The 25,510-nt window shown below is 47.0% G+C and overlaps 1 protein-coding gene and 1 long non-coding RNA gene across 2 annotated transcripts in view; one reads left to right on the plus strand and one right to left on the minus strand.

The window, feature by feature from the left end:
• ADAMTS17 (ADAM metallopeptidase with thrombospondin type 1 motif 17) overlaps positions 1 to 25,510 on the minus strand; it is a 146,691-nt gene that overhangs the window by 21,628 nt on the left and 99,553 nt on the right. The window contains exons 15-19 of the mRNA XM_053271716.1: positions 21,333 to 21,413; positions 15,053 to 15,210; positions 9,009 to 9,168; positions 7,806 to 7,941; positions 561 to 765 (exon numbers count right to left, since the gene is read on the minus strand). Of these exons, the coding sequence (XP_053127691.1) occupies positions 561 to 765; positions 7,806 to 7,941; positions 9,009 to 9,168; positions 15,053 to 15,210; positions 21,333 to 21,413 (740 nt within the window). The remainder of the gene's footprint in view (positions 1 to 560; positions 766 to 7,805; positions 7,942 to 9,008; positions 9,169 to 15,052; positions 15,211 to 21,332; positions 21,414 to 25,510) is intronic.
• Positions 20,011 to 22,999, plus strand: LOC128334697 (uncharacterized). Its single transcript, XR_008311365.1, has 3 exons — positions 20,011 to 20,060; positions 21,337 to 21,458; positions 22,911 to 22,999. It is a non-coding gene; the product is annotated as an uncharacterized LOC128334697 (long non-coding RNA).

Here is a 25,510-nt window from a genome sequence, read left to right on the forward strand (position 1 = left end):
TGATATCATATATGAGATTAAAGAGTTAGAACAGAAGAAGAGGCCTGTTTGAGTACCTCTTGGATTACTCAGTATGGATGCCTAGATCAGAAAAAAACATCCTGGGCTGGCTGGAGTCAGAGGTGCTATTGGAACTGGCTCGTCCCTGGGTGTTCTACAGCTAGAATTGGGTAGTCTGGAGGCCCATTTAGAGGATGCAAACGCACCTAGGGAATACAATAGGCAGGAATAATACGAAGTCAGTCATTGCTAAGCATTGCTGAAATAAATGAGACACGTTAGTCATGACTAACTTAAGGTCCATTCCTTTCAATGGGACTTAGTCATGGCGAACTTAACCTGGATCCTACCCAACAATTCTTTCTTAATCTGGGGAAAAGAAAAAAATAATGATTTTAAACTATTCATGGATGTCTTTTCAATTAACTTTTAAAAAACAAATCGCAAATCAGATGAAGGAGGAATCAACCACCTGAACTTCCCTGTCCTTTGGGCTTTAAATGGTGGGGTTTTCTATCACATGGTCTGGCCTCGTCTTCCCAGCAGCCCTACCTACTTACCTTTGACCATTCCGATGCTTCCCAGATGGAAAGGCAATCGCGGCCTTCACAGCTTTGCACTGGAGTTGGCTTGGGGCCAAGGCAGTAGAAATCCCGGGTGTTGACGTAGGTGCCGTTCTGCAGCTGGTAGACGCATGCCACTTCTCGATACTGGATACCTTTGGTGCAAGTTGCAGAGCAAGGACTCCACTGCCCTGCCACCCATCTGTGAAGAAAGCAGAGACATTCACATGCAGCCGGTCATGAGTCACCAGCCTTTGCGCTTAACCAAGGGAGGAAATGTGCCGTAGGTGCTCATCTGCGTCTGAATGTGCTTGTCTGAAGCCCTACACTTCCATCATAGGTTTAGGTACCATCAATACAAGCAAGACAAATCTCTAGGATCCCCAAGGCACAGAATTTTGATATTTTAGGAGGTAGTAGGGCACATATAATCCTAATTATATTGCCCTATATTTCCAATGCCAGGGCTCTGGAACATGGTCCCAAATGAAATCAAATCTCCCCATCTCTGGCTGTTTTAAGTGACTTTTCAGAAGTCTAAATGCACCTATTTTATCAGGCCTTTTAAGTTTATAATGTTTTAAAGTCTTGCTGATGGTTATTTTAATTTGTGTTATATGGATTTGTGGTTTTAATTGTGTTTTAATCTGTAAACTGCCCAGAGATTTTATATGGGGTGGTATATAAATGTGATAAATAAGTAAGAAAGAAATGACTTCTATGATCTTTCCAGGTTAAAGTTACAGAAATACAGCTAGGATGCAACATCAACAACAGCAGCACTACCACCACATTTATAGAGGGGGTTTGAGCCTTCAAAGCAACAACAACAATTTATATACTGCTTTTCAACAAAGGTTTCCAAAGCGGTTTACACAGAGATTTGTAATAATAAATAAATAAATAAGGTGGCTCCCTGTCTCCAAAGGGCTCACAATCTAAACAGAACCATAAGATAGACACCAGCAAAAACAACAGGAGAAGATATATGAAGTGTGTTGCAACTCCCCTGCTAACTGGGCAAAGAGGCACCTTTTGAATGTGGTGATTCTCTTTATTTAGCAGGGGGAGAGTAACTGGCCCAATCCACCCCCAGCACAATACTTTCAGTGACGGTTGCTGGTGTGAAGAGGGCTCATCTTATTTACATTTCACAAAGGCTCTGAACTTGACAGGCTCTTTTGTTGACCGGCCTTTCCAATCATCCCGGAGAGTTAATTGCTACTCTGGGGAGACCTGAGAAGGGGAGGTGGAAGTCAGGAAAGAGGAATGCATTTGATGAATACTATGTGGCATCTCTGTTAAGCGCTTCCTGTGACCTGTCATGACAGAAGATCCCCTCTCTAATTATAGCAATTCCTGGTCAAAGTGAAAGGTTGGAACAATAGCTCTGTGTGAGCATGCAAGGTGTATCGGGGAGGGGGAGGCGGTGGCAATCATTCCAGCCTTTCAGGAAGTTGGAATCCTAGCCTGTCATTTTAAGCCTGTCAACTTGATTAGCCTCTAAAGCCAAACAAATCTCTGTCTTGCAACCTGAGCTGGGCAGAAGCTAAGCCAGAGGGAACAGGCTGAAGACGGATCCTTCAAGGAAACAAGGCCTCTCTGAAAGATTTGCTTGGAGAACACTTTTTAAGATGTTCAGGAGCAAACATTACAGAGATATAGGCTAAGTGTTACCCACGGAAAACTCAGAGCAGAGCTGGTGGGGGTGGGGGGGGAAGGAGAGTGCAATTGCGTTACTAATTTACTGTCAGTTCCTAGAAGCAGGCGTGGCTGCTGTCCAGACGCTTCTGAATTAAATCAAGCGACAGTATTGTAATCTTGCTGTGATCTATAGCTGTTGGCAAAGAAAGGAGAGAAAAGGGCTGAAAGCAAGAGGAGAACAGCAGAGATGAAAGGAGTGGAAATCTTGATAGAAGCCACCCTGGTAGCGCGCCTTCAGCCCGAATGCACACCAGTTGCTCCTAAGAAAAAAGCAGGCCGTGACCTTGGTTAAAGGGAAAAGAAACAGCACCCCAGAATCTGCAGCTCTCTCCCTCTCACATGGAGCTTGGGAGGCAGCAGAAAGGAGACCGCCTTGGACTCCCTTTTCCAGTTCAGTGGTCTGTAAGGAAGTGGGAAGATGGCCATGGCAGGAGCCGGGAATTCAGGACAATGATGAATGGGGAATGGGATGGCCGGAAGCCCATGGTTGTCCAGGGGGTCCTTTCATAAATGTGGTTAAAATGGCAACAAGTGCAAAAACTGTTAAATTGAGTGCAACCCATTAGAGCCCTTTTTACGATGTGGAGGTCAACAAAAAGCCTTTTCAAACAGTACTGTCGTTTGCAAAAGTGACATAACGCTGGATTTTTGGCTGGCAGGTAAGCATCTTTTATAAAACAGATTTTTTTTAAAAAAAGGAGAACGGAGGAAGTCATCAAATAGGAGAACAAGTCTTTTGAATTGCATGTTACTTTTAAAAATGTTCTCCGCAGAAGAGTGATTGGCTTAGAGCAACGATTCTCAAGCTTGAGTCCACAGATATTGTTAGACTACATAAGAACAGCCCCGCTGGATCAGGCCAAGGCCCATCCAGTCCAGCATCCTGACTCATGCAGCAGCCAGCAAAGTACACCCGGGAAGCCTGCAAGTGGGGAAAAGAAGACAACCACTCCCTCCCTCGGTGTTCCCTCGCATTCCGGGGCATTTGGCCTCTGATCCAGAAAGATGTATATCGCTACCAAGGCCAGGCGCCTCCATAAATTTATCTAATTCCCTGTTAAAACTGTCTAGATTGGTGCCATCCACATCTGGCAGAAGCAAATACTACAGTTTAACTACACCACACACACACACACACACTGATTGTGTGGAAGCAAGGTCGGAGGAGAAGCTACCCAGGTTTTCCTCCTACCTTGCTTCTACCTAGCCGAAAATTGGGAACACACAGCTCCCAAACCCAGGTAGAACACAGTTTTTGATTGTGTGAATGACCTCCTTATGTAAAGAAATACTTTATTCTGTCTGTCCCGAATCTCTCAACATTTAGCTTCAATAGATGATCCCGGGTTCTAGTTCTAATACTATAAGATAGAGAGAAGTTTTTCTCTATCCACCTCTATCATCCTCCTTCTTTCTAAACTAAACCTAAAGCTAACCCCCAGGTGTCTTGTTTGGTCCTAAAGGGTGGTGTTACATTAATTGAAGCATGCCCAAGGACATGTGAACAAGATCTAAAAGATAGTAAGAGGGGAAAATAACCTAAGAAACAGGAATATAAATATGCCAGGAAATTATGGGGAAAATATATGCATCCAAAAAAAGAAACTGGCCACATATTTCTAAACATTTCCTAGCAATGCCAAATCTCATTTCTGATACCATACTTTGTGCACTGCAGAATATGCCTGGTAACCCGATACGTTTGGGAACTATCAAGGATTGCTGTGGGTTGAGCAAGACAGGGTGGTTTTTTTTGCAAATTCTGATCAAAGGCTTCTGATTAGCAGAGCTTCTGCTGTCATCTTACTGCTCATTCAAAAAAAAAAAAAAGACAAGGTGGGGGACATAATGACAAACTCTCAGTTCTGGAAAAAGCAGAAAGAATGGAGGAGGAAATGCACACAGAAGAAAACAAACCTACTGCGTTGATTTGGATCACCAGGAGGTGGATTAAGCACCTTTGATCTGCCTTTTGGTGCTAGCAATCAACATGCTCTTGATCAGTATTTTGGTACTAACAGTCAACAGGCTCTTGATCAGTGTTTTGACACTGACGGTCAATACACATAAAGCAGGGAAACAATATAAGGAAACTGGTGTCAGGATTTGGGCCTTCTATACTCAGGACAGGCTTGCGAGTAATTAGGTTTTTGCTGCTCTGGAATCCATCTGTCAAGAGGCTCCATTGTCACATAGATGTTAAAGCAATAATTTCCCAACTGCATGTCAGGACCTGCTACTGTGCCGTGAGAAGTGAAATAAAGGCTTGTGTGTGCCCAAAGTACCCAGCCACAGGAAGAGGGGCCTGTCATGGCTCTGGATGATGGAGAAGGGGTCTCTGCATGATCCGTGATACTGACCTTTCCTCCTTCCAATCATTCTCTGCTCAGAGTGGGTTATTTTGCCATGCTTTCCCACATCAGGTGTGGCCAAACGAGTCCATTAATCCTGATGCAGCAGCTCAGTAGAATGACCCTCTCTTACTTAGGGGAATGTGCCCATTGGGTCACTGCCCTAGGAGGCACACTCAGAACGGTGACTCAGGCAGAAACACAGGGAGTGGGCACCTCGATTCTTATCCGAACACCCTCTAAAAGTTAACTTAATCAGATGTAAGAGCAAAGCGTGTCTCCACTTCTAATTCACACAGCAAGTACCTGTCGGGGAAACACTGAGGCTGTCATCATGACCTCCGGCCGCCGCTCGGAAGGGCTGGAGGGAGGGCAGACAAGCGTCGGCTGGCTTTGCCTTTGCTGCGCCCCCACATGAGCAGTGGCGCAGTGAAGGCAAAAGCTGGGAGCGCGATGACTTCCCTCTCCTACATCCCAGAGTGCCCCACACCAAGGGCTGTGCCCCTTTGTTAAACCCTGGGGCACAAAGTCGGGCTACCCAGGTCCGCTCTCCAGGGGGCTTGGGCCATGGGCATAGCCTCACTGCCTGGCTTCACACGTAATGCAAGAAGAACACAGGAGGGGAAAGCACCACACTCACCCACAGGAAGGAAGCAGAAACGGTGCAGTAGCTGTTTATTAAAGAGCAGATCCCGATGCATTTCAAGTAAAGACTCTTCTTCGGGGAAAGTGGTTTACAAAGCAGAATACTCCACTTGTAAGCTACTCAGAAGCTGAGTATTCTGCTTTGTAAACCACTTTCCCCAAAGAAGAGTCTTTACTCAAAATGCGTCGGGATCTACTCTTTAATAAATAGCCACTGCACCGATCCTACTTCCTTTCTGCACCCATAATGCAACACCCGAGGTTGCTGTGAGCTGCTGCAGTCCCGGAAGATGTCCAGTTCCGTGCCACAGGTAGGGCAGTTGCTAGGGATGATGGGAGTTGTAGTCCAATAACATCTGGGGACCCAAGAATGAGAACCCCTGCCACATTCCATCTCCATCCAGCAATTCAAGAATTACTGCATGCCTGCTGTTGGCAAGCCTATCAGTCGTCCTAACTAGGAGAAACCACGAGGGGAGTTGTCCTCCTAGTTTCTTACAAAATCACGTACAAGGGGACCAAGCAGGACGTGGAAAACGGGATAAGGTTATTATTGTAAACAATGCTAGAATAATTCCACTTGAACTCTGAAAGCAAACCCAGAGCTTGTTAAAAAAAAAAACAACCCATCAATTTAAAATAAATAAATAAACCCAAGTCACGGCGAAAGAGAACGGTCTCTTTAAGATGTTCTCGGTCAGAGAATACGCCAAGCATGCATTTCCAATATCTGGGTGGGCAAACACAAGTGGAAATTTAAATTCTACGGAGACACAGAGAATGTGCTTCGGAAAACGTTTCCAGTTGGCAGCTTCTGAAGTGTGAATGTGTGGTCGACCTGAAGGAAGTGAGAGAATGTTGGGGGGGGCGTGTCCTTCTTGGAGGGGGAACACTGTGTGGTTGTTTGTTGCCATGGCACTCAGGGCAAAACCAGCCAATGAGAGCGTGGGTTTCTTCAGTTGTCCGATGGAGGATAATGGCCCTTTATTGCAACTATAAGTGTACTCGGTAATTCCACACCGCCACCAGCAACACTGGAAGAGCATTAAGGAAAAAGGTTTCGTCCAGGGAGCAGGGCAATTCAGACTCTCGACAGAACTGGGTTGGGTTGGTACCACCCTCAGCTCAACCTTGTGCTCACTGCTTGCGATCTACTGAAAGGTTTAATGGCATGAGCTGTTGAGGGGAAGTTTTGATGTATGATATTTACAAGTGGCCTAGAAATCCACACAGACCAGAAACGGGAAGCACTGTATCACAACACGGAATTTCCCATTTTTGCAGCTCCTTCCAGAAAGATCAGGTTTCAAGCTCTTCCATTTCTTTCTGTGGCTACTGAAGATCCCGTGGGATATTTTATTTTTTTTGCTGAGAAATCCACACTGCTGTGATAGTGCTATGGAGTTCTTCGGAGGAGAGCAGGTGAAGAAACAAGTTCAAAGTGCCTGTTTAAGTCCAAACCAACGGCTAATGTAAATTTAAATATCATGAAAGTTATGCACTACCTGCTTAAATGCCACCACCTTTGCACACGCGTGTGCACACACACACACACACACACACACACACACACACACACACAAACACCTCTGAAAATGTCGGAACTTTGGCCAGTCTCAGAGCAGTGGGTATTGCTCAACTGGAGGAATACTGAGGTAGTCAACCATGGGCTGCAGGTGGGGACTCACATAACTGAATGGTTCTTCACAGAAAAACATCTCCTGCATGCAGAAAACTAGCATTTCAGGGAAAGGGCTAGGCTAGAACCCAACAGTCTATATTTTGGCTTAGATATATTCTATTCTATATTTGGGCTTAGAGCAGTTCTTTCTTCAAGGGGTTTGTAATGCAAACACAACCCCTGGCCCTGCACTGGCTAGAGTGCTCACGGGCATTACAAATGCCTCTCATACTTCAGCCCAAATCAGACATCAAGTTGTACCTGCATTCAGCTGCCCATACACTCATACATTTTTTAAAAAAATGAGTATCAGCGTCTATTTTAAAAGTGAACCTACCGTAGGTACAAGTCCCCTGAAATGCAGGATACAGATGGGACATGGACTGCTGAACCAGCATAAAATATCATATGTCAAGAACTGTGCCTGTATACAGATTGGTACCAATGCACACTGTATGCAGATTCTATGAGTGTTGAACATAATGTGTGAATGGGACTTCCTTTTCAACATTCAGACATTCGACATCTTCACATAAACAACACATAAGAGGGTCAAAGGCAATTCAAGCCTTGTGTACGAAAATGCTTTCAGTGTGATGTACTGGTTAGAGTGCTGGACTAGGACTGAGGAAACCCCAGTTCAAATCCCCATTCAGCCATGCAACTCACTGGGTGACTCGGGGCTAGTCACTTATTCCTCAGCCTTACCCACTTCACAGGGTTGTTGTGGGGATAAACATAGACATAGACAGGAACCCACAACTCCAGGCTCCCAGGAGGAAGAGCAGGATATTAATGTAAAAACAAACCAACCAACCAACAAACGAAGCAAGCTTAGGAGGGCTGTAATGAGCTACTTACCTCGACTGGCAGGGATGTACATTACATCTTCTAACCTGGGGCTCGGGACGAGTCACCCGCTGACAGGCGCTATCGTTCACCAACATCATGGTCTTGTTGACAACTCGCGTGCAGGACACGATGGTTTTACGTTCTCCTGAAAGGGAAGCAACAGGGGTGTGAGGGGAGGTCAATCCAGGCTGGGATGTCTTCATTTATTAAGACATTTCTACGGTGTGGTTTTTAAGGGAGACTCCACCCTAAAGTGATTTAGAGTAGCAACCAATCCTTTAAAAACAATGGCCGACATCCAGATTAACACTGCACTATAGCGCAAACATGTTTTATTAGGGCAAGGACGTTGTTCCAGCTAGCTATGCTAAGTCAAGAGCTTGCATTTCACGTGAGTATTGCGCTGGCATACGAGGGGGCGCTTCCTTTTATTTAATTGATTGATTGATTGATTGATTGATTGATTTGATTTGTATACCGCCCTTCCAAAATGGCTCAGGACGGTTTACAATTTGTGCTCCCAAGGCACTGGTGCTCCCAAGGCACCCCACCCAAAACTTATGTCTCTGGGTGGTTTTCAATAAAACAGCACATATAAAAACAAAACAAAAAAAAAACCCTTGAGAACATTAAAATAGTTTAAAATAATGTGAGAATCTGCAAGTCTAATTGGAGTGTGAACAAATGTGTCTTAACTGCCTTCTTAAAATTTATCAGAGACGGGTGTATAAGAAATAAGACATGTTCTTATTTCAACATGGAGCGCATTCCAAAGCCTCAGGGCAGCAATGGTTTGCATTTGGTAGGGGACTACATGTGAGTGCTGTATCATATTTCCCTTGGGGATGGAGTCAGTGGAAGAACACCTGCATGCTTTCAAGCAGAAGGTCCCAGGTTCAATACCAGACATCTCCAGATGGGGCTGGGAGAGACTCTTGCCTGTGACCTTGGAGAAGCTGCTGCCAGTCAGTGTAGACCAGGGGCAGACAATGTGCGGCTCTCCAGATGTTGCTGAACTACAACTCCCATCCCTCCAGCCACAATTTATTACAGCTGGGCATGATGAGAGTTGTAGTTTGCCCTTACCGAGCTAGATGGACCAATGGCCCTACTCAGTATACGGCAGCTTCCTCTGTTCCCATTACTCCTTTGCTGTTTGACTTGGCCAACTCGATGGACAAGGATGGCACCAGCTCCCCGCCACAGCCTCACCTCCCCCACACTGCACGCTGCAACCCTCCCATCCGCTGTGTGTCCAGATGTACAAGGAGTCCTGCTGGTTTTCTGGCTCGCTTTGGTTCTCAGTGGAATAGTTCACAGGTATGGTGTATTCGTAGTGGATCCCATAGTTCTGGTCATGGAAGAGCAGCACCTGATGGAGGGAGCAGGAGGCAGACCGTGACTGGGATGGGCATTAAAAGAGGGGGGAAGAAATGGAACAAACATTTCTCTGAAGCGACAAAACCACCAACAAAAATAATGTTTTGGTCAGGAGCTTTCGGTGAAACAGTTGCAGTCTGCTTTTGAAGATTTAAGGTCCTGAATGCCAAATATCCATCTCTTTGGAGGAAGTCGGTAGATGCTGAGGATGCTTTTGAAAGTCAACACGTCAGTAAAAAACACCAAAATATGGATTGGACCCTCTTGCTCATACCACCTCTTTCAAGAAACCGGGGCCTGCTATCAAGGCCACAAGCCAGGGGTTCTCCAACGTGGGTCCCCAGGTGCTGCTGACTCCCATCGCCTCTGCCACAATGGCCCACTGACTGGGGATGAGGGGAACTGTAGTTGGACAAAGTTTGGGGACCCCAAGTTGAGAGGCCATCAGCTGTCCTATGTATGGAGCTCACGGGAAGTGGAATAGTTCACAGCAGCACCTGGTTTCCAGCAGTGGTTAGCCAGAAGCTCCTGGGAACCTACATGTTAGACTTGAAGGCCAATGTCCTGCCTTGTACCCCACGGCAACTGACATTCCGTGGCATGCCGCCCAAGAACCAGTGGGTCCTGTTGAGCTGCGGTGGCCAAGAGCTGCTAACAGAAGAAGTGTCTGGCTTTCTAGGACGCTTTTGAGGGAAGAGTGCAGGGGTCTCCAGCTGCAGCCCTCCAGCTGTTGTTGGACTACAACCCCCCCCCCCTTCCCAAGTCATAACAGCCAGGGATGATGAGAGTTGTAGGCCAACATCTGGTCCTATCCAACCCCCAGCACAGGACCTCCAGTGACTGTTGCTGGTGTCTATCTGACATTTCTTTTTAGATTGTGAGCCCTTTGGGGACAGGGATCCATCTTATTTATTTATTATTTCTCTATGTAAACCGCTTGGGAACTTTTGTTGAAAAAGCGGTATATAAATATTTGTTGTTGTTGGCCAACAACTTCAGGAGGCTGCATTTTGAGACCCCAGAAGTGTCTTATGAACCTTGTGCTATTTCATATTGTTTTATTGTCCTATTTGCTGCTTCGAGTGCCAGCCTAGCAGAGAAACCAGCCAATAAATCCTTTTTAAAAATTAATATTATACCTTTAATTTGAAACTCCTAGTCTCAATTACACACACACACACACACTCTCTCTCTCTCTCTCTCTCTCTCTCCAGTTTGCTTCCGGCTCCTCAACTAGAAGTAATTATGACCGCAGGAAATGTGAAATTGACCAACCTGATTCTTAAAGCAACTCATTAAAGTTAATGATTCTGTTGAATAAAGATGCCATTGATTACACACGTTTAAATCTGCTTTGGGGGAATTCAGGGGCGCTGGAAGGTGCAGCAGTACATGAAGTGGGTTGGAATGGAGAGGGGAACGCTAGAAGCAGGGCAGGTGAAGCTATCTCATTGCAGGGAGACGGTATGCGCGTGTGTCGAGGTAGCCGGAGCTGGTAAGAGGCAAGAGGCCCATGCGATACGCTGAGCCGTAAACAAAGACGGTAGCGTGCTGTCTAACGTGTGGTAGGGAACAGAGCCAGAAAGAACTGATCTGACCCTCTGACAATTCCAATAATCTCTAGCTGCTTGGGCTGTATGGAATGAGAGGAGGCAGCCTTTGGTGGACTCACCTTGCTCCCTCATTACACACAGAAGGAGGAAATGCTCCATCCTGCTGCAGAATCTGAATGCAGAATTCAGAATTCTGCAGTCTGTTCAAGCCCTGCCTGTTTGTGATGAGAGAAGACTGCTGAGAACTGGTAGTAAGTGCGATGTGCAAGACAGCTAACTCATAAATCTCGTTTTTCTCCTCAGAGCCCTTTGTGATCAAGTACATAATAATCATGTTTCATGTCGATCCTACTTTTTCCACCATGGAGTTCCGGGGACCATACACGATTCTCTCCCCGCCTCTTTCTCCTCACAACCACCCTGCCAAGTAAGTTAGACTGAGCAACGGTGCCTCTCTCAAGCTCACCCAGCCAGCCTCATGGCTGAGTGGGAATTTGAACGCGGCTCTTCCTGCTCCTACCCTGACACTCTAACCACTACACCACAGTAGCTCTCCTAAGAGCTGCCCTGCTGCATCAGACCAGGGCCTGGTGTTCTGTTTCCAACAGCAGCAAGTCACCTGCCTCTGAAAGCTCAAAATCAGGGCTTGATGGTGAAACTGTAGCTACTGCCTATTGCCCCCACCATCCGGTTTCGCAGAGATAGGCTGCCTCTGAGCATGGAGGCTCAGTTAATATGGTGAATACTCACTGGTAGTAATGCTGAACTGAATTTCATGGGAACATATTATTATTATTATTTACATTTATATCCTGCTCTTCCTCCAAAGAGCCCAGAGCGGTGTACTACATACTTAGGTTTCTCCTCACAACAACCCTGTGAAGTAGGTTCCGGGAGCTCCCGTTCTGCGATTGCATGTAAGATAAAAACAAGGTAGGAGGCAAGGAGCTTGATCGTCTGACAAGGCTCAGCTGGGTAGGATGGTTTTTCCGCCCACCTCATTCAGAAACTGGGGATAGAATCCGGGTAGGGTGCACTTCTCCTACACAGCAGGGGCTTGACAAATGATCCAGCTCTCCGCCTCCTACCCTAATTTTATCTAACATGCTATCTCACTACGGGAGCGCTCCCAACTACCCGGAACTGGGTAGGACCCGCCTCCTATCCAGGTTGATGGTCGTGTGAACTTCCTTTTAGAACAGGCCTGCTCAACGTTTGACCCTCCCGCTGTTTTTTTGACTACAACTCCCATAATCCCCAGCTACAGTGGCCAGTAGCCAGGGACTACGGGAATTATAGGCCAACACCTGCAGGCGGGCTGAAGTTGCGCAGCCCTGCTTTAGACTGTAAGAGCCGCTCAGCAATGGAAGGGGACACCCTTAGGCAGTGGTGGGGTCTCCTTCATGGGAGGTTCCCCAGCAGAGGCTGGGAGGCCACATGATAGGGATGCCGCAGCATTTCCCTGCACTAAGCAGGGGGTTAGAATAGAAGACCTCCGAGGTCCCTTCCCGCTCTAACATTCTGCGATTCCGCAACTGCTTAAATTGTTCAGCGCCGAGATGGAGGTGAAGGCTGCAAGGTGGATTGTAAGAGAGCTTCAGCAAACATCTGCTGTGGCTGGTTTGGTTTGGTAGATCCTGCCTCCATGGAGGTGTCAGGCCAGATAACCCTTGAGGCCCTCCTAGTCCTTTAAGTCTATGAAAGCAGGCTCTCTTCACTTTTTTTTTTTTTTTTTGCTGATCTGTATGAAAACAGACAAATATCTTTTGCAAGATGGGGGGAAATAAAAGACACATCTGTAGCTACAGAAGGGAGCTTTATTAGTCTGAGTTGGAAGCCAAAGCTAAGGCAAACCAGACAATCAGCTATAGTTTTAAAGCTTTTTGCAGGATCCAAAACCCTCGGCACTCGCCAGGGCAAGATGTGAAGCCCCACCCTGCCCTTATTTAAGCAAACGAGATGCTAACGACTTTGCTGTACAGCCTGGAGGAAGCAGGCCTATTTGGAAGCATCTCGGGGGCTGGGATGGCCTTTGGTTGCCAAGTGGAGGTCTGAAACAGACACACTCATTTATCCAAGAAACATACTTACAGTAACGCATTTGGAGAAATGCCGCGGGTATTTAAAAAAAGAAACAGGGAGAGGGAGGGGGAGAGAGAGGAGGAGAGGGAAGCTTCTTGCAAAGAGATTCTTATGATCTCAATCTGTGAACAAGGCTGGGGAATCTAAGGACCCATCTGAAACTGATTTCATGCAATTGTGCAGCCATATAATATGCATAGATATCTGTATGAGGGTGTGTGTGTGTGTGTGTGTTTGTGTGTATGCACGCACGCCTCTGGTTTCAAATGTATAATTGGTTTCAAATGTAGGTCTTTCTGAACTTTGCTCAGGTGGTTTGCACTTTGTCAATCGAGTGTGTCCCAACATTATTGATTGATTGATTGTCATTTTACATTTTATATCCCGCTCTTTCTCCAAGGAGCCCAGAGCGGTGTACTACATACTCAAGTGGTCCCAGTCCAGCATGCTAACCACTACACCACACTGGCTCACAACATGGCTCATACCCGTGGTTTTCGAGCTCCGCTCAGCAACACTGGGAGCTTCTCAGGGGCTCCTGAATGAGAAAGTTAGTGCACAACCATTCCCAAAAACCAACCTGCTCACTGCTAGTGGCTGCGGAGTGGAGTTCCTTGAAGGGTCACCTTTCCACCATTTGGACCTGCCCAGACGTTAAGGTCTGTTGGAAAGGTTCTCCTCCACATTTCCTCCAGATCGGATATGCATTTGGTTGGGATGCCACAGCCTCCTCACTCACCTGTTACTCCTCCCACCTGCAGCCTCCCCTCAATGCTGACCTGCCCCCTCGGCGGCAGCCCCTTGAAGCCCGCTGTTCCTGCGTGCCGGTCCGTCTTGCTAAGCTGTTGCCAGCTGCAGAGTGCTATGACGACAACACAATACCTACCACCGGGCTGTGACATCATACTGTGCTGCAGCTGGCAACAGTTTAGCAAGCCGGGCCACGTGAGGGGTCTGTGGGCTTCATGGGGCAGCCATGGAGGCAGCGGGTCAGCAAGGGGTGACAGATCAGAGGCCCACAGTGGCCCCTCTTCTCAGGGGGCCCAGGATGGCCCATGTTCATAGAACAGGTCCGTCCAACTACAGTCATGCTTGTTTTCTTCCCAGCAGGTGTTTAATTGGGCTTAAGGTGTTGCTTCCAATACTTTTTAATTGGTCTACCAGCTGCTATTCTCATTTTCTGATAGCTGATATTCTTAGAGCATGCTTTATTTTTATTAATGGTAATGTTGTTATCCATGTTGTAATTTAAATAGATCATTAGTGGCCATTCACTGAATGGAAAGGCAGAGCATTGATGATGATGATGATGATGAATATTTATATTTTTTCAGCAAAAAAGTTATCAAAGTGGTTTATATAGAAAAAGGAAAAAGAATGCATGAATTGTATAGTTCCCTGCTTTGAGAGCTTGGCTAAGAAGAAGCTTAAAATAATAATATAATGGAAAATAACTATTACTTGCCTAAAACAGTATTTTTTTCCAGCTTTTTACCTCTGGGGAATCTTTTCCAACTTGGTTCGCCACTTGGGGAACCACTGAATGGCTGCCATGAAAGCCCAAGGCATTGCACGGGATTCCGGGGCACACTCTAAGCCAGAGGGTGCCAGTTCGAATCCCCACTGGTATGTTTCCGTACTATGGGAAACACCTATATCGGGCAGCAGCGATATAGGAAGATGCTGAAAAAGCATCATCTCATACTGCATGGGAGATGGCAATGGTAACCCCCCCTCCCCACTGCTGCCCCTGTATTCTACCAAAGACAACCACAGGGCTTTGTGGTCGCCAGGAGTCGAAACCGACTTGACGGCACACTTTACCTTTACCTTCAATAAAGCGTATTCATATTTCAGTTTGGGATCCGGGCCTTAAGTATATCATGCTTGTGTGCCACCCTGCTTCCAAGGAGCTCAGAGTCACACACCTAGCGTTATCCTGCCTTATCCTCACCACGAGCCTGACAAGTACATTAGGCTAAGAGGCTGTGACTTGATCACAGTCACCCAGTGAGCCTCATAGTCAATCAGCGGATTAGAACTTAGGTCCAAGGTCATCATCCTGTCAACTACAGTACACCACACTGGTTTGCAGGAGCTCTACCCATCTCTGGGAGCTACACATTAATCATACCTGTACACGAGGAAGGAAGCAGATCATTAATGCAGAACACCGTGCTCCAACATCACCTCGACCACAGTGCAACACTGAAGGCAGACAATCAAAAGATGTATAATTACCATCAAGTGGAGAGGTATTTTAGTTGGTCCTTTGGCTGAGATTTTCTCCCACAGGCCTCTCCGCACATACCGGACAGTAGTTCCTGCGATCTGAAACTCACCCGGAAGTTCAATTTTCCAGTCACTGTTAATGGATTTCTTACTGGAATCTTTCAGCGCTGGAAAGAACAGACAGCATGGAATGAAATGGGAAGCAAATCTAGCAGCAGAGAATGATATGTTGCTTTGGTTCAGTCTCATTCAGACTGGGGTGTGTGTGTCTCCTTTTGCAGTAATGGGACACCAGGGAGTTATTCGCACATGCTGAGGGGTAAATGTTGAACGAAGCCACTTCGAATCACACTCGCGGCATTGAGGGAAGCAGCCCCTCCCCTCTGCTCTCAGGTTTTGTTTTGATGCAAGTTCACATGGCATGCCTCCGTGTTTTCCAATGGTGGTGGGAAGCAGCAGCAAAGGGAAATGGAAAGCAAATGGAAGCAGCAGCAAAGGGCTAGCTGAGGCTAGGAGCTCTTTCCCATTCTGTGTTCGGGTGTCTTCACCGCTGCACTTCCTTTCTGGAAGAGATCGCGAAGGAGGAAGGTGTTGGATGAGATACAGGGCTCAGAGCCATTCACGGGGGCCCATGCCCCATGAGCCACCCAGTAAGGCCATCCCAGTGGGACACCTAGTTTTGTGGCTTCCCTGCCCACCCCCCGCCATCACCACTATAATGATCACCCTTCAGTTATTGAACTGATGGAATATCCAAAATGGATATTCCATCCATTTTGCCATGCAAAACCTTTCTCCTGAACACACCGCTTTGATACCTGAAGGGCAATTTCCATTTTTTACACAGAAGAGTATGCAAAAATATGAAACACACACCCAGATGCACTTTGTACAGTCCACCAGCCTCAGTTCACTGGTCTGCCACCATCCTCAGTTTACCCCTGCATTCTGCATAAAATGCAGAGTGAGACTTAGTGACCTGAGTCCATTGATGTGGCCATTCAATGCTAGCACATCTGCTTTGCATGCAAGAAGTCCCCGTTTCAATTCCTGGCCCCGATAAAAATTGCACCCTCAAAAATGTTATTAGCCCCAGGAGGGAAGCCTCGATCGGTGTGATTTTTTAAAAAATATCACGCCCCTGTATTCTGCGGTCCTTATCCTGATCGCCGTCCCATGTTGCAATTCAGCTTTTTAAAAATGCGAGCACACAAGGCCAAACTATGCATTTATCATCATGGGCGAATCATCTCTAGAACTGCTAGTAATAGGCTTTTGCCTGAGGCCAGATGTGGATTGTAAAATTATGGTAAAACCCAAGTGTGGTTTATTTCATGGGAATCGATGCCAAGATTGGGTGAAGCAATCACACAAGAACTGCGGCTGGTCAGATTAAATAATAGCTTTAAAAGCAAGGAAGCACAGAGCCATTTAAAACTAATATTTAGAAGGCAAAGTATCTGGAATTTCATCTATTTCCTTTCAGAGAATGGTACTCTTATGCTGCAGAAGCTACAGAAGAGCTTAACAGCTACTGTAAAATGGCGGCACTTGGGGGGGCGATGTCAAGTGCTGAGTTCATCTCAAACTGATGCTCTGACATCCGTGTTCTTTGCAATCTAGGTTGTACCATGCTACAAGGTTTGGAAAGAAAGAGAGCATGCTTTGGGTAGGGAGCAGGCTGGCCCTGCTTTTTAACTCCATGGGTGAACGCTTATCGCCTTCAAGACAACACCGCCTTCCTCCACCTTTAAAGACTGAGCTTCACCATGGGAAACCGGATAGGACCAACAGCTTTGGCAGCTGTTCATACTCTTGATCTTTGGTCGTCTGTCAGCAAAAACCCAGGGAGGGGGAAGCGATCATCTGAGTGCTGGATACAGGCAATAACAGTGCCACCCTACCCAGCATGTCATCAAGGGGGAGCCTACACAGCTCCCTGAACTGGGCAAGACTCTCCCTGCCCCCTGCCATCATGAGAACCAGCCTTCACGTCTTCTTGCCTCGAGAGGAACCGGACCCCACCAGCCTGCTCTCCCAGCAACCCCTCCAGTCGGGCTGCTCGTGCAGCTCCGACGCTTTTCCCATTCACTTCCCTGCTTAGGGATACAAATTGCAAGGCATTTCCTGTTCAGGGTGGTTTTCAAAGAGCAGCCAAGCCAGGCAGCGTGGGATGGATCTAGGTGGAGGGGAACTGCTCCCAGCCAGTGGAACATCAATCCAGCATGTCGCCGGGTTCCTTTCCAAACTGCCCTAACCAGCCCAGGCTGCAAACAAGATCGACTTGGCCTCAGCGCTGAAAGTGTAATTAGCTCCAGCCATCACTCCCAACGTAAAATAGGCTCTGTTTGCTCAGACCACGGGCCTTATTAACGTTAACGGTGGCAGGAAATTGTAGCCCTTTGATTTCCCAATTATCCTGCTTACCCTGTTGGATGCTTGCCCATGTTTTGCTGCTGGGTATTGGATAACACAGCATTTGACCTTAGAGCCCAGAGGCAGTAGTCAATGTTTAGGCGTGCAGAAAAAATACTCTTTGGAAGACGGCAGAGCCTGCTCATCTGTGACCCACGCAAGAGCATCAAGAGAAACTCTGACAGGATTTTACTGATTGTCACAAGGGTTTCCTTCCCACATCTGGCCAGAAGCCAGGGATGGGGCTGTAGCTCAGTGGGAGAACATCTGCTTTGCATGCAGAAGGTCACCGGTTCGATCCTGACATCTCCAGGTAGGGCTGGGAAAGACTCCTGCCTGAAAGTTTGGAGAGATGCTGCCAATTCGTGCAGACCAGGACAACTTGTAGGCAAATGTTGGCTTACAATTGTTGTGCAGCCCTGGTGTAGACAACACTGAGCTAGATGGACCAGTGATCTGACTTAGGAAGAGGCAGCTTCCTATGTTCATGTTTCTGCGGCCATCACTGTAGTTAGTCACAGGGAGCCATTTTCTAGTTGGGCAGCCGGCTGCTACCAGCCTGGGAGGATGGTCTGCAACAGGCAAGGCTGAGTCTCCAGAAACAAAAAACCAGGGTCCAAGGGAGCAGGAGCAGAGTATGAGCCAGGAATTCATACCAGAGTGGAAGGGTCAGAAGTAGGACTGACGCCAGGGCTAGTGACCTGAAGCAGCTACCACGGAAAAGGGAACAGGGCCTAGGCACGGCTCTCACAGTATCGACAGTTGCTCAGACTAGCTCCGAGGCCCTGGCTTTATTGGGGCCAGTGTGCTGGGGCTGGCCCTTTGGGCCAACATTACAGACCAGTGATGCAGCCCCGATGCTGCCAATACAAGCCAGAGCAAAGTGTTCCAGGCCTGAAATCAAAACGGAGGATAAGTGACACAGGAATTAGGGTGCCAGCACCTCATGGTTGGAAGCCCTGATCCGAGGGGCCCCTCGTGGTGCCTTACAAGGGCGCTTTCCAGATTAGACCCTGCAATCGGGTCACGGCGCATCTCCAAAGCGTGCTTCCACACTTCCTGTGTTGTGACACTACAGTCCCAACGCTGACAGCAGGGTGCCGTTCACATTTCTGACACCTTGTTTTGGATTTATTTATCCCTTTGATTTATTGCTATAAGGCTGTATGTCCGGCGTCAAAAGGTTGGTGTGTTTTCCGGTTGTTGGTTTTCGCCAGACTGCTCCCCCTGCTGGGTGCTTGGCTATTTACACTTTGAATGTGATTTGTCGGAACCGAAGCATTTTGCCACTTTTGAGCGGCAAAAGAAAAAGCACCCAGGAGAGCAGAGAAAAACAGCATGGTTGCCAGGCAGTTTACACACCACATTCCCCAGTTATTTCCACATGACCCCAGTAGGGGTTTTGACAAGAGAGGCTGTTGGGAGAAGGGAGGAGGAAAGGAGAGTTCAGTAATGGGAAAGCAAAGCTTCGCAAGGCTTCTTCTGGAATATATCCAAGGCTGCATTGCAATTTATTTATTTTTTCGAAAGGGGAGTGTACAGGGGCATATCAAGGTCGGAGTGGGCTGTGGGCAAAAAGTGAAGAGGGGCCCCTGGCCTCCCCTGCCTTCGTTTGAGAAGCAAGTGTCACCCAGCCAACGGGCCTCCTCTCACAAGGGCTGAGGGACATCCGTCTCATCCTTGTTCGATTGTAGCTAGGCCCCTGGGAGTGTACTTATAGACACAGGTGCACCTCGGTAATTTTGGAGCCTGGACCTAAAGGATGTCGGAGGCCTCCCTTCCCTGCAAATTAAGCATCACCATGCTTGGCCAGGAGACCACACCACCCGCGACAAGGGGATTTGGGGGGCCCAGGGGCTGTAAAGGGTGAGAGGGCGCAGCCACGGCAAAATGGGTTTGCCAGTCCCCACCCACTCATCCCTAAGCCGCGTCTAGTTGATCTGAGGTTCTCTTTAAGGACAGTCAGCTGAGGCTCAACAACAACAGTCTGCAAAAGCAGCACGAGCTTCTGCATACTGAGAGTGAAGAAAGATGCAGTGTTTCCAGTGCATTCAAACCCAAGCAGTCCATTCTGTCAGTTTGTTAGAGGCTGGCTGTGCTTGATGCTGATTCATGATGTCGCCAAGAAAGCTCCCTTCACCCCAGAGCAGTTCTGACCTTCAAAAAATGGTTTGTTTTCTTAAAAAAATTCAAAAATCCTTAAAAGGAATAGATAAATGCATGAATGCTTATGTGGTGCTTGCTCCCACCTAACCCCACTCCGCACACCTTTTTCAAAAGGCCAACAGTTCGCCCAAACCCCAGAAGAGGAGCAAGATTTCCGGCTGTGCCAGCATTTGATTCACCGGTCTGAACGTTTGTCATTTCGGCTGCAAACATGGGAGGAAGCGAGGCTCACCTTGCGGATGCAACGGAAGCCCTATCGCTTAGACTGTGTCTGTCTTCACCCTAAGTGACACCTGACAAAAGCTCCGCTGGCAGCACTACAAGCATCCGAGTTCTTGCAGGGCTCCCAAACACTGTCGCTCATTGTTCTCCAAAGCTTGGTGATGTCAAAGTCTTCCGTGTAGGCGTAATTTCAGTCCACAAAACCGGCTGCTGGGTAAGCAGAAATGAAAGCAGCAGCAGGCAAGAGTTCAAAGAATGGTATATTGTACTCCTGGATGCTACTCAGGCCTTTGGAGGAGGAGGAGGAGGAGGGAAAGGAAGAGGAAGAAGTCCAACAAAATTGTTTATTGTTTGTAAGCCGCCTTGAGTCCTATGGGAGTAGGGCGACATATAAGTCTAACTAACTAAATAAATAATAAATAATAAATAAATAAAAAGGTAGCATGGCACAGAATGGAGCTCCCAGAGAAATTTGGGTTTCATTTGGTCTTAAAATCGAGTCACTACTTCTTATGGATGTAAAAGTTAAGCTCAAAAGAGTGTGAGCAATGATTAGTGACATTACAGTGGCCCGTGCATAGGAGCATAGGAAGCTGCCATGTACTGAGTCAGACCATTGGTCCATCCAGCTCAGTATTGTCTACACAGACTGGCAGCGGCTTCTCCAAGGTTGCAGGCAGGAGTCTCTCTCAGCCCTATCTTGGAGATGCTACCAAGGAAGGAACTTGGAATCTAGATGCTTTTCCCAGAGCGGCTCTATCCCCTGAGGGGAATATCTTACAGTGCTAACATTTCTAGTCTCGATTTCATTTGCAACCAGGGCAGACCCTGCTTAGATAAGGGAACAAGTCATGCTTGCTACCACAAGACCAGCTCTCCTCTCCCAGTGGGGGTGGGTGGGTCTGACCATTTCCCAGTAACCTTCACAATAAGGCATGGGTTCTCAAACTTGGATCCCCAGATGTCGTTTGACTAAAACTCCCACCATCCCCAACCTCAACGGCCAACTCTCCAAACTGAGAGACTAGGTTGAGTGCTCCCTACAAATCATAGTTTGGCCTTGGCTTGAAATCTTAGTTTATAGGAGGAGCTAAAATCCGTTTCCCAGTTCAGATGTCATAGCAAACTCTGTTTAACAGACTAGGAAGTCTTCTGGCAAGTGTGATGAGGGAAGGGAAAGAGGAAGAGAGAGTGCTCAAGTTTGTCACTAATTTCTGATCCAACAAACCACGGTTAGGTTTGGGAATGTGGTTTCTGAGCCAGGCCACAGTGATTCTCAAACTTGGGTCCTCAGGTGTTATTGGACTTCAACTCCCATAATCTTCAAGCAAAGGCCACTGAGGCTGGGGATTATGGGAGTTGAAGTCCAATAACACCTGAGGACCCAAGTTTGAGAATCCCTGGTCTTACAGGACAGCAAAATGATATTTTAAGGGTAAAATCACATCATCATCATCAGATGTCTCTCTCTCACTCTCTCTTTTACCTAGAAAACTGTGGGCAGGCTTATCTTCCATCACACGGATCCGTCGAGCCCCGGCAGGGATTACGGCTGCTTCGATATAACCTAGAGCAAACAAAGAAGAACAGGTGGATGGCAACAACAATAAAAGTAGGAAGATATTTATTATTATTATTATTATTTTATTTTAAAAAGAAAAGAAGACCAGCTCCAATTAAACATTTCACGAAAAGTGCTGGTGTGCAAGTTTCAGTACCATGAACCTACGAAGAGAGAGGAAGAAAATGTGTGTATGGGCTTGTTTTTAAAATATATATATTTAAAAATATGGTTGGAGCCACATGAGGGAGTTGTTGGTGTTAGGCTTGTCCTTCCTCAACAGCCCTTACCTACACAGGCAAGGAGACCTGTGGTGCTTCAGCAAAGGCCTCCTCTTTGCTCAGATCATTTACTGGTTGTGTGGGTTGGCTGGAAAGTCAGCACATACACCTCTCTACACAAGCAATATCACACTGAGTTCGACCACAGGAACGCCGGGAGCTGCCATATACTGAGTCAGACCCTTGGTCTATCTAGCTCAGGACTGTCTGCTCTGACTGGCAGCAGCCCTCCAAGGCTTTAGGCAGGAGTCTCTCCCCACTCTAGCTGGAGATGCTGCCAGGGAGTGAACCTGGGACCTTCTGTATGCAAGCATGCAGATGCTCTTCCACTGAACGATGGCCCCCTCCCCCAAGGGGAAAATCCTGCAGTGCTCACATGTAGCCTCCCATCCCAATACAAACCAAGGCAGACCCTGCTTAGCAAAGGGGACAATTCATGCTCGCCGCCCCAAGACCAGCTTTCCTCTTAGACCTTCTAGCTCTGTGCTGTTGAGAGCCAAGAGAAAATGACCTCCACCCAACTTCATTTGACTATATGATGTTGCCTTATATGGAGCCAGTTCACTGGTCCCTCCTGCTCAGTATTGGCTCTATTGACTGGCAGCAGCTCACCAGGGTTTCGGACACAGCCCTCTCTGGAGATGCACATGTGCCCGTGTGGTCAGCCTGCTGGAAGATGTCTTGTGATTTCTAAATTACTCCATAGAACATAGGAAGCTGCCATATACTGAGTCAGACCATTGGTCCATCTAGCTCAGTATTGTCTTCACAGACTGGCAGCGGCTTCTCCAAGGCTGCAGGCAGGAATCTCTCTCTCAGCCCTATCTTGGAGATGCTGCCAGGGAGGGAACTTGGAACCTTCTGCTTTTCCCCGGAGCAGCTCCATCCCCTGAGTGGAATCTCTCGCAGTGCTCACACATCAGGTCTCCCATCCATATGCAACCAGGCTGGACCCTGCTTAGCTAAGGGGACAAGTCATACTTGCCACCACAAGGCCAGCTCTCCTCCCAGGTAACTGTATAGCAGCTAACGCTTTCCTGAACTTTGCAAGAGGCCTTGTGTGGGAAGACAATATGACCCAAGGGCACCTCTTTCAACCTGCATTCTTCTTCCCCCCTTTTGTTCTCCCCCTTACTCTCCTAGCCCTGCTTTGCTTTTCTATGTTACCAGATCTCACCACCTGGCTGCATGTTACCTCTTATTTTCTTCTCCCCTCCTCAAGTTACCAGGAGAAACAGCTTGACACACCTTGAGGGGAAACGGAAGACACAGTGGCAGCTGGGATCTTAATAAAGACTGTGGAGGCCAGCCGCATGGATTCAACATTTCAGTGATTACAAAGATAGTTGCAATGATAATTCTCAAATTTGTATGTTTGGTTTTTTTTAATGTTTTGCTTTCCGAAATAGAGCTTGGCATTGGATTTTGTTTTTGGTCAACCAACTCAAAACACTAAATTCTCAACTCAAGATCCTATAATCTCCATGTTCTGAAATGTCAAAAATCTTTCAGTGAAATTCATGCAGACCCAACCAACAATGACTACCAGACACGAACGCATAGACAAGTGATTAATGACAAGACAGTGGAGTACTGCAAAATCACACCCTGGGCCAGTCTGGACAACGTGCTTTTTGCTGTATATCAAGCGTCAGCTCAGACGTTCCGCCCCCACGTTACTTATGCAGAGTTGGGGATAGTGATGTGCCCTCCGGCTCCTCTAGGTGAGATCAATGGGATGCTGAAGATGTATGAGGTCATCCAAACTGGCCCCTTGTAATTACACCTTGCCACCAATGTTAGGAGGTCACTTTGGAGCATGCCCAAAAATTCCTGTGTGCTCTTAATTTGTGTGTGTGTGTAGAATTAATTCAGCAATGTTTTGCTGGCTCCTCTATGACTTCAAAGACAAAGCCCCTTTTATTAATTAATTAATTAATTAATTATTACATTTATATCCCGCTCTTCCTCCAAGGAGCCCAGAGCGGTGTACTACATACTTGAGTTTCTCTTTCACAACAACCCTGTGAAGTAGGTTAGGCTGAGAGAGAAGTGACTGGCCCAGGGTCACCCAGCTAGTTTCATGCCTGAATTGGGATTTGAACTCAGGTCTCCCCGGTCCTAGTCCAGCACTCTAACCACTACACCACGCTGGCTCTCTTTTAGAACCATTGGGCAATCCAGTTCCATCTCAGTTTGAGGAATAGAATGATTCATCCTTCCTGGCCTATCTAAACACTGTCAGCATTCAGAATAAAATGGAAACTAAATAATAATGGAAGGATTTTCCAAGTATAAGCAGCTCACCTTATAATCATCAGGGGAAACTTTATTTGCCGCTTGTAAGAAGCACTGTGGTCACAGGAAAGCCAAGCTGTGGACTTGTAAGTCTGACAAATGTTCCAACCAATTTTATTCAGATCCAGTTCCATTCTCGTTACTGGCATGCCCATGGGATTACTTTGCCTCTAAAGTTTCTGTTTCATGGTATGTTTGTCCAGGGGCAACAACTGGAAAAACAGCCCTTCCAGGGAGAGAGCTTCAGGTTTTTCCCCCTGCAAAAACTTCTGTACAACTCTATGGTCTTAGAGACCCTCAAGTGTTTCCTTAGAGTTGCTCAAATGTCATTACCTAGTGCAAGATTTCTCAAACTTGGGTCCCCAGATGTTGCCAGACTTCAACTTCCATAATCTCCAGCCACAATGGACACAAGTTCGAGAACCCCTGGTCTAGTGCAGTTGACTATCTGGTACTAGACACCAACTGCTGAAGTTACTGGAGCAGTTTCATTACTTTCCTGGAACATTGCTGGCTGGTTCTCACAGAATATAAGGGATGATTATCATGGATTGTTGAAGAATGATTATTTCTGTCTTCAAGGAACTTGGCTTGGTTGGTTTCCATACTACTGGAACAAGGGCTGAGCAAAATGCTCTCACTCAGTTTTGCGACCTTGTTTATGAGCGGTGAAATAGAGAGGCGGTATTTTGAAAATGGGGGATTGGGGGAATGGGGTGAGTGGGATGACTCACCCTGCATAATCGGTGCTGCTCCTAACAGCTGCCTTAAAAAACAAACAAAAAACCAGAAGGTCCCTAGAACAATGCTACATGATGATGCAGTGTCACTAGGACAGGGGTTTCTGGGTAAAAATAATAGCATGCACCCCCCTCCCCCCCTTTTTTAAAATTTTATAAGGGCACACAGTACAGCTCTCGGGCATATTCCTCTGAAGAAAGAAAATGGCCAGAAGTTTGAAGGCTAGTGTTCCAACATTGGCAGATTATAGAAAGCTAAACCCATCACCAGTTCAATAGATGTACTACCCATACATGCAAAGTCACAGCAAACATAAGATCAGATTTCCTCCATCACCCTCCTGGGCTTCAGAATTCATTCACATGCTGCTTCCCAAGCAATCAACAACATTAATGGAATGAGCTTTGCCAGTCTGGAGACGAGGAGCCCTTAACACCTTCTCCGTTACCTACAAGCACAATTCCTTTATGTTTGTAACTGCAGTTTCCCCACCAGAAAGATCAGAAAGCCTCTACCGTTATGGCTAGTGAGCATCCCATTGCTGGGGTCCTAACACTGGATTCTCATTAGGGTTCAGGCTATTATTTAGGCTACATAAATGTGGTGTTTTATCGACAGGGATCTGCAATAAGGAGGTGGCAGTTTTGCCACAGTGGTCTATTGTTCTATTCTTTCACCCATTAGCTCAAGAGAGTTTTTGTTCGAAGGCCTTTTGTAGGGGCGCTTTGTTGTTCAGTCATTCATAGAACTGTATGCAACTGCACTCTACTTCAGGAGCAACTC

This window comes from Hemicordylus capensis, chromosome 10, assembly GCF_027244095.1.
Source record: "Hemicordylus capensis ecotype Gifberg chromosome 10, rHemCap1.1.pri, whole genome shotgun sequence".
In the NCBI taxonomy this organism is placed as follows: domain Eukaryota; kingdom Metazoa; phylum Chordata; class Lepidosauria; order Squamata; family Cordylidae; genus Hemicordylus; species Hemicordylus capensis.